The 9,623-nt window shown below is 36.2% G+C and overlaps 2 protein-coding genes across 2 annotated transcripts; one reads left to right on the top strand and one right to left on the bottom strand.

Annotated features, from left to right (window-relative positions):
* The first annotated feature begins 123 nt into the window (after window positions 1–123).
* On the top strand, window positions 124–5,319 carry LOC119983089. The gene is made up of 9 exons (XM_038826754.1): window positions 124–364; window positions 1,040–1,106; window positions 1,226–1,303; window positions 2,467–2,519; window positions 2,804–2,887; window positions 3,755–3,807; window positions 4,209–4,273; window positions 4,368–4,426; window positions 4,864–5,319. The coding sequence occupies exons 1-9, from the start codon at window positions 158–160 to the stop codon at window positions 4,951–4,953; spliced, it is 756 nt and encodes a 251-aa protein (XP_038682682.1). The 5' UTR covers window positions 124–157; the 3' UTR covers window positions 4,954–5,319.
* Window positions 5,320–6,738: 1,419 nt separating this feature from the next.
* Window positions 6,739–7,907, bottom strand: LOC119982937 (GATA transcription factor 4-like). Its single transcript, XM_038826544.1, has 2 exons — window positions 7,530–7,907; window positions 6,739–7,414 (listed from the first exon to the last, which is right to left on the bottom strand). Exons 1-2 carry the CDS (start codon window positions 7,734–7,736, stop codon window positions 6,926–6,928), a joined length of 696 nt encoding a protein of 231 aa, XP_038682472.1. The 5' UTR covers window positions 7,737–7,907; the 3' UTR covers window positions 6,739–6,925.
* Between the last annotated feature and the right edge of the window lie 1,716 nt (window positions 7,908–9,623).

Raw genomic sequence — 9,623 nt, 5'->3', positions numbered from 1 at the left:
TTGACTTAAAAAAGACACGGCGTCCTGAGTCGACTCACCGCGTTTGGAAACTGAAATTCGGGTCAAATCCGGATCCAAGCGGGTAAATAGTCCGTAACAAAATTACATATACTTCTCGCTGCTGCTCTAAACAAAACACCATACACGAACCAAAAAAATGGCTTCTGTGGAAGAGAACCCAACCGCAGCGCCTCCTGAACCAAGACTCCTCGAAGATGTCACTCCCTGGATCGACTCCGCAGTGCAGCAAGCTACTGTCTACCAGAAGACTGTGGAAGACACCATTGATGCCGCCATTGAAGCATCCAGATCTCGTTTCTCCCAAATTCGGTCCACTTCATCGGCGCACTTGCAGCAATCTATCGTGAGTTGAAAAGCTTATTTGTTGCCTTGAAAAAGTTAGAAAGAATTATTAAATTTTTTGATCCTTCTAGTTCACGTGCTGACTAATGGTATTAGGCTTCTTATTGATGTTTGTTAACAAGAGTTTCAAAAGAAATACGAATTGATGATTGATTGTTGCACGTATAAGGGGGTGTTTGTATCTCAGTAAGCAAGCAAGACAATAACATAGAGCACACGAAATAACGAAATTTTGATTTTATTAGTTGAAGTTGAATGTCATGTCAGGTTTTGTACCCAAAAAAAGTTATGGAGATATTAATTTAATCAATGGATGGCTTTTGAATGAACATATTGAGCATCAACAGATGTTTGTACCTTTGCTATCTGTTTGTGTTAACTCACTACTGAATTATTCCTATCTTATAATTCTTCTACTGGGTTCACTTAACAATATAGAACTGTCATGTTATCCAAATTTAATTAGGTAGTTTTTGTTGGTATCCGTTCTAAATAAATATTTGAAGTGCAATATTGTTCGCAGTCCATGCATAATACACTTAGGAATGCTCAGAGGGATCTTATGATTCATGATTCAAGTTTTTAGTCAATCGATTCATACGATTCGATTCGATTTGACAACCTTGGTCAAGATTATATCATTTTTTCACATGTTCAATCTATTATTGAATCCTAGGATTCTCTGCAAGATGTGAAGTCCATCTACAATCAATACGAGGATTTACTATTTGCCAGACTGAAAGGTTTGTTCTATTCACTCGTTATGCATGAGTGGAAGAAAGTGTTTCTATAAGTTTAACATTGAAAAGAAAACAAAAGGGAAAATTAACTAGCATATTTTTTTTTTAACTCTTTGCTGCAGATGGTATTAATGTTGCAGCTTCACATCCACTAATTACGGGAGGCGTTGCTATTGGCGTTGGATCTTTGACTCTGAAAAGTATGTTTTAACAAATAATGTAATGGTGTTAAGAATTAGTTTGTGAATATGCTGTAGATGCTCTTAACGTAACTGGCTTCAATTGAAGTAAATACTAAATAGGACATACATAGATGCATAAACCCATTTTGTGTGCTCTTATACATATGTGCATGCATTATGCTTCCATAGACATGTCATTTTGTTGTTCTTTATCTCCTGAAACAATTAATTTTTTGAGTAGCTAGACTTTTGCAATCATGGAATCAAAGTTACAAGTCACCCAGTGAAACTTCTGAAAATAACTATAGAACATGGATAGTAATTGTAACCTAACAGTCTAGAAAATCGATTTTTCCCCCTGTCAAGTAGATTGGTTAAAAATATTTTTTAAAAAAGACAACTTCACTTAGTTTTTATTTATTGGAGAAACCGTATAATAAATTTCACAGTGCAATGGATTTTGGAGGATAAATCACTCCCTTTTTTGATATAATAATTTAAATTAATCGATTAAGGATATGCGTTTTTTGACTCGTCTGGGACACTATCAAGTTCCAAAAGAAATTGGTGGCATAGGCATCGCTTGCTTGAAGACATTGTAATGCACATTTAGGAAAGTGGCTTTGGAAGTTCTGTATCAGTAAAGATCAATCCTGGAGGAGACTTGTTGTAGCCTGAGGTGGTATGGTTAACAGGCTTTAAACGATTAATTTCCAGATCTTTATGATTTTGCCTGTAACAATGATTCTTCCATCATTGAGTCAATTAGAAAATATCAGACAGGGTTTCTTGAACTTTAGCTTCATCGCAGAGGCTCAAGATTGGAAGCTGAACTCGTTTCTAAGATCTTAGGAATTGCTTTACAAGAAAACACTAAATTTGAATCTGGATGATAAAGTTGGTTGCTCATTTTAATTGGGCAGGTTGGTTGGTCATTGTACATAGACATTCTCGTCACTATTTGATCATTTTAAACAGAGCCCATGAAAATTTTTTAACAGTAAGGCAGTGTCTTTATAAGCTTTTCACTTATCTTGATGGACTTGTGAATTTTTTAGAAGTGATAGGACACATCCATTTTGACTGCATATGTAAATGCGTTTAAGAGAATCTTCTTATACTGCGTAATTAATAATTTCAAATTTGCACTCAGTTAATTTCTCTCTTTGGTATTCTTGCAGGGCCTAGGCGCTTCTTGTACTATAGCACTTTGCGCCTTTTTGTAAGTGAAGAGGTGAGCTTAAAGAATATGCTTTAGCTTTGGCTTCCTGATCTTGTATCGATCTTTTTGAGGCTCTTAGCTTTTCTCTGTGTATTTTTTGTTTGCACTTTGATAAAATTTAACCATTCAAATATATATAAGCTATTAACTTAAACAAGTCTGAGTCTGTAATGCATTCAACAAAGGAAAAAAGGGAGGGGGGATTAATGAAAGCATTTGTGCCTTATAATATACATCCAGTTTGCCTTTCAATCTATACATTTTGAAAGTACTTCTCGTGTTACTTCTGCGTGCAGTCCTTGCTATCCAAAGCAGATACAAAGGTAAAGGAATTGCACCAGACAATTAGTCAGTGGAAGGCTGTAAGCGATAAGTTGGAGGTAAGCCCCCACTCTTGTCATTAAGACTGATTGTGATCATTCACTTAGAGCATGCTTAATGACTGATTATAGTGGATTTATATTGTCCATTATCATCATCTACGCCTTTATCCCTAACAATTTGGGATCGGTCTCATGAATGTTTATGTAATAATATTGGATGATGGGAAACCTTGTCTTCTCCTTAGGTACTTGCTAGCTGGTTCTAAAATCTTTGTTTGAAATTATATTATTTCATATATAGTTAGTTTAGATCAAAGAACTGTGTGTGGAGTAAGCTATACGTGCCTCTGTGTTATTGAATTCTGGAAGATTAAGAAGAGTAGAGTGACTTCCCATTGTTACTGCAGCTTCCAACATAAATATGATGGAGACCTGGCAAGCCAGATGACAGGAACTAGAGAAAGAATAAAATTTCAAAGATGGATGGTGTATTACGAACTGCTTCTGGTTTTTTCCCCTCCTTTTGGGAGAATGTGGAGCTGTTCCAAAAAAATGGTGGCCAGATTACACCCACCCCTGTAAAGGAATTCTGGATACTATCAGTTATATGCAAATCACAGTTTTTCCCTCATTATCTACTTAACGCCATAGAAAAAACTAATGGGATAATTTTGACCGCGGCAAACTGGTGTACTACTTCTTTAGGAAGTCTTTAGGCTATTTGTGGTTCAGCAATATTTTTCCGACATCTGTTAGTATATTAGGAGCTCAAAGGAAGTTTTATAGAAATCATCTGGAGCACTTTACTGCTTTAATCAGTCATAATTGTGCTGTAATCAGCATTTTATTCTGACTCTTTTATCTTTTGAGGTATGACAATCATCAGAAGGTGCTTTATTATATTCCTTTCTTTTTGGTTCACAGAGAAGGGCATCTGTAGCAGAAGAAGACCTGATTCGAGGAAGGACAAAACTCAGGTTCGTGTTTTGAAAAGAAAAAAAAAATATAGCAGAAAATAGACGTATTTAAGGGGCACCAAGGGGTGTCAACACTTACAGTTACAGAGCTAAGAAACTAAATACAGGAGATCAATTCAAGTGCATCAAATAAATGGTTTTCATCTTTTTTCTGAATGGAAAAGATTTTATTAGAAGAAGCACCAAAGGGGCACATAGCCATTTTCATCTAGGGCTGGACTAGAATGAAACAAGGTACAAGAGATTTTAAAATAATTGTAGCTAAAATTTAACGTTGGACTTCAAATGACAATTATCAGGAAAAGGAAAATAGGAAATGGTTGAGAACAAGTACATCATTCTAATTAGTTTTCTGGGCTGTGTTTATATTCCCATGAAACACTCTTTCTATGGTGCCACAGACAAGCTGGAAAGCAGATACAAGAGGTAGTACGCTCAGCTTATAAGATTGAAAGACAAGCAGTGGGTATGTACATATCATTTCTATCTATTTTGTTGATATTTGAACTTTTCTAGGCATAACATGCACTTGTTTGGTCTCCTTGGTCTTGTTGTGTCAGGCTTGAAAGATGTCATTCGAGAACTTCCTGGGAGAGAAGCATCTCGGTTTCGGTCACAAGTAAGTTTGTTGGATCTCGAACATTGGGAACTAGTTTCAAACAAATTTCTCTCTTGGGAGCTGAGAATTGGAATATGAAGTAAAATATTATATCAGAACATGAAGTTTAGTAAAATTAAAAAGAGAACTTATTTGAAGGCGAATCTATGATAAACCATGTTAATAATAAGGTATTGCCATCAATTCACTAGGGGACATACAGTTTCATCATGTTGTTTTGTAGTAAATTTGATGAAATTGTATGTGCTGATTTATTTGTTTGTAAAGCTGATTTTAGTTTTCTAGCGCTATGTTCCTGGAATCCTTTTTTCATTAGTGAATTCAGAACTTAAAGGGGAAAGAAGATGTTAACAACCGAGTACTAACTGCAGACAATTCATATATATAGTTGTTTTCCTGAGGGATAAGATATACTCATCTGGGATATTTGCTTGCAGGTTTCCAGCCTTGCCTCTGAGGCAAAGAAAGAAAGAAATGCCTTGACCAAAGAGGTTAGGAAAATCAGTAACTATGGAATCTCAGTATAAGTACTTTTGTTGCTTGCTGTTGTTACCTCCTAGCATATACAATGTGTAAAAGAAAGGCTAATTTCTGCAAATTATTTTCAAATAAGTATGTTTCAATGTGGATCAAGGCAACAAGTAGCATATGTCTTACTTGTGTAGGGATATGCATGTCAACACATTTCCAATAATGAGGTGTGTGTACACTTGAGTTTGAAAATGAAAGACTATGCTGTTTAGTTATTAGTGTAAGTCATTATTTTTGGCCAGCAAATTGAGTCTTTCCTGAAGTTGTAATGCTCGCCTTAGTGTATACTCATTCGGAATCTAATTGATATAGAGCAGAGTTGAAGAATGGTATCTCATACTTTGTGTGGCCTATTCATGTAACATTGTGTTGTGTTTTCTGCTTACCAAAATAACCTTTTTGCTGTATTTCCTTTGTTGCTTCTCTTTATTGATTTAGAAGCTTGGGTTGATCTCCATTGCCAAAATAAACAGGCATAGCCATTGTTTCTTTTGGCAAGTTTTTTAGGGTTTGAAACCTTAACCTCATGTCTACGTCCATGCCAACTCAAGTTTCACAGCCCATGTTACATCCCTCACGTGGATACTCGGGCCAATAAGTTGCACGAAAGCCCACAAATCACAAAAACTATATGACGATATGCACATTTGGCGCAATTTTACGCTCTCATGGTATTCCAAGTAGTTGGAGCAGAAAAACTGATTAAGTGTAGTGAGATTACTTTTAACATTTGGATAGAAATCCCAATATTGGTTGTTGATTGTTATCATGATTAAAGAAATCTAACAGTTTTCGGCTGATGATTTCAGTTGACATTACATGTTACTTTGGGCGAAGATTTTGACCCGATTTTCTAACAATAATGTTAGGTAGCCCATATAGTGATAGTGATAGTTCATGAGAGTCCAAATCTTTTAGACGAAATTTTAGAACTTTTTAAGTATTAAAATACATGTTAGATTTAAAAAAAATTACATATTTGGAATCAGTGCATAGAATTTTCTAACAAGATTCATTGTCGATAAGTTTTATCGGGTAACTTTTAATTCCTTTGTTTTTTTTAATGGAATTTCAAAACACAATGGTTTCATAACTAAAACAATGAATTCTAGACTATGTTTTAAAAAATAATAGAATCTATATTAAAACAATAAATTTTGGACAACGAATTCTGAGATAAAAAAGAGTGAAAATAAAACTATTTCATTGATTTAATCAATGGAATAAACCTCTTGGGCTCCCATGGGTTATCAAATTGATGGGTTACATGTCAGTTTCGATTCTCTAATGGGCATAACATAAAATCAAGTAATCAACCCTATATCTCCATGTAAAGGTGGTAAAACCTTGTTCTGTTTGGATGATCGAATTTGTCCGATTCGAAATAAACTAAATTTGAACGTAAGTTATATGTTCGAAATCTAGGTCCAAACATAAAAATTTTGTCTAGTTTAAAACCGGATTCGGGTCCAAACACAAATTAAATTATTATCTAATTTACTTATTCAGATCTAAATCAATCCGAGTTTGATCAGTTAAGTACGTTCAAAATCCAATCCGAATTAGGGTCCAGACATATAAATATTTCATAAACACGTGATGTTTTCGTATCAAGAACCAGAATTTTTGCACCCCTATCTCCTTGTGACTATAAGCCAAAGAGTGTGCACTTATTGTGAGAGAGAAGGTTGTAATGGAGGAGAGAGGTGGATAATATTCGGTCAGACTTCATCACGTGAAAGAAAGGCACACCGGTCTCTTTCAGATATCCTGAACGAGCGTTTGCAAAGATGGCAATGGTAGTTGAAAGCTTTAATGCCAAAAAGAAAAAGAGAGGAGAAATCAATTTCTTCTTAAGCTGATTTTCTCCAACAAAAATATTTAACGAAGAGGAAAGAAAAGAAAATTGAGTTTTGATAACATGACTCAGTGCGATATCAATGGACACGAAACCAGAAGTTTGCCACGTCAGAAGACTTGATGACGGTATTGGTGATGGTGTTGTTCCTCCTGCTGTAACTCTACGTTCTGCTCCCTCATCTCCTCCTTCTGCCTCCGGAGCTCCATTACTTTCCGATGTGAGTTCGAGTGCTGAGTTAGCACGAACGTCGGGCTTGCCGCCGGACGGTACTCTGGGACCAGTCGGCCTGACTTGTACCTCACACCGCAAGCGTTGCACAGCGTCTTGGGACCCAGTGGTCCTGTCCGCCACTGCGGAGTCTTCTCTGAAGCGCAGTGAGTGCACCTCCGAACACCTCCCTCCGTCGACGCCGCAGAACATGTAGAATCAACGGATGCCGCTCCTATGGCTGGATTCGTGGCTCTCGACCGCTTGGTTCGAGCTCTGCCAGAAAATGCCGTGTCTGACCGTACCGGCAGGGTTCCGGTGAGAGGAAAATAGGAGAATGAGTCGTCGACGAATCGCGATAGCCATTCAAGCTCCGCCACGTCATCAGTCTACGAAATTCCCAAAACATAACCAAATTAACCATAAAATCACGAAAAAACAAATAAAAAAAAACAAAAATCAGTGACTGCAAACAGAACGAAATGAGCGTTCATTGAAGCTTACGGGGACACAGAGGTCGTCGGCGGTTAAATCAGTTTTGGAAATGGAAGGGTAGGAAGGGAGAGAGGCGTTTTCGAGCGTGTGAGGGATGGGGTGATTGTCGGAGGAGGAGGATGTTGCGGCGGAGGAGATGAAGAGGTCGTCGTTGGAGAAGTCGAGAAGGTCGTCAATGCGGAAGTGATCTGGTGCTGAGAGTCCGTACATGTCCATTGTTGTATTGTACGTTATTTGTATATACAGAGAGAGAGAGAGAGGAGAGTGACGGAGAGGGGGGAATTAGCTGTGTGGGTCTCTCCAATTCTTTATAGCTCTCTAAAAAGCTTCAGAGAGAGGGGAGGGTCAGAGGGAGAGGTAGTTATAGCGATGGCAGAGGGGGCAGCGGAACGTGCACGAGATAGAGAGAGAGTGAGTGAGAGTGGGAGAATGTGTGTTGAAATGGATAGGTATTCATGGATGTATACATGTATGTACACTGTAAGTATATATTTCCTTTTTGTGCGTGACAGTATGAGAGAGACGGGTGGAACGGATGGAGGGTTTCATGCGATAATCCACATGCACTGCCTCTGGCTTCTTGTCTTTTTAGGTTTCTTTAGAAAATCCGTATAGAATAGTATAATTTTTTTATCAAATGTATAATTTAATCCTCTTATAAGTTAGATATATGATTTAATCATATTCGGTATTTGAAAATAATCTGATATTAGGTTTGTATAATATAAGATTTGAGGTAATATATCTGGATTACCCCCAATTAAGGTGAGAACGATAGTTTTTTTTTGTCATTTGACATGTTATTTCTTATACTAAATGCTCCGTATAAAATAAAAACGAGTTGGAGGTGTTTTAATATTATACGGTCGATATCGTATAAAAACCACTTTATAGAAAGTTATACTATCCCAAGTATTTTAAAATTCGTCTAAACACCCAATAAATTCATTAAAGGATAATTCATACTATACATAGTCTTATACGCTCATCCAAACAAAGCCATATTCCATTCTTAGGGCTCTCTATACTCATCTACGTTGAGTGGACACCAAGTAAGTCACGTTTGGTAGCAAATATTGGACGAATAGAATTGTAATATCTTTTTAGTCACTTATATCTCAACAACAACAACAAAAAAAAAAAAAAAAAACTTGATCTCGCATAAGCTTATGACATGCATGAATCAGTCGGGGACTAACAATGACCCTCTAAATTTAATTACACCTACTTTTGTGGTTTTTCTACATAGAATAAAGCTTGATGATAATTTTCTTCTTTTTTTAAAAAAAAAATACTGCTCAGAAATATGTTTTTCGTTGAAATCGAACTTTGGATATACATATGTCTAACATAACCGATTATCAATCGAGCCACGCAATCAAGTATGATTTCTTACATTTAATGGACCAAGGTCCTTACCTAACATGTTCACTAAACTCTACCATAGTTTTGATTTTCGACAGAATCAAATGGATGCACCAATAAAGGGATAAGCAATTAATTATTAAATAAAATAATGGTTTGACTTTGTAGAAATCCAAATGAAGTTTTTTATTTTATTTTATTTTTCAATGTAACAATTGATGAAAACTACGCGGAGGAGTTCTTCACCGTTTCTCGAGAAAATACAGGCTTTTGTGGCTTTCCATTTTTAGCCGTTCACTCATTGATCCTCATAGATATTTTATCTAAAAAAGGTCCACTGTATTTGCTATTTATCCTAAAGTTTGGGACTTGTCGGTGGAAAGCAAAAACTCATTTAAGATAGGCTAGAGCCTAGAAAAATATAAAAGAAAATTTACTATTTATGCACATTAATTAATACAACATTTTGCTATCTATCTGCCCCTTTCGAAAATTTGGTTGGGTACATTCACATACATTTTTATTAGAATTTTCAACTCATATACACATTAATAATATTATCTTTTTAGGTTGTTCGGTTCTCGTGAATACATCAGGCTCGAACGGTTTTACATTCCTAGGAGGTCACTCATCCCAATAGTTCTCTCTTATCAGCACACTTAACTGCAGAGTAAATGTTGTCCACTAGAAAAACACATTGTTAATGGTTAAGAATTGAAATAATCTATTGTTAACAAA

This window comes from Tripterygium wilfordii, chromosome 17 (assembly GCF_013401445.1).
Source record: "Tripterygium wilfordii isolate XIE 37 chromosome 17, ASM1340144v1, whole genome shotgun sequence".
Classification (NCBI taxonomy): domain Eukaryota; kingdom Viridiplantae; phylum Streptophyta; class Magnoliopsida; order Celastrales; family Celastraceae; genus Tripterygium; species Tripterygium wilfordii.
This window is presented reverse-complemented; position numbering and strand designations above follow the sequence as displayed.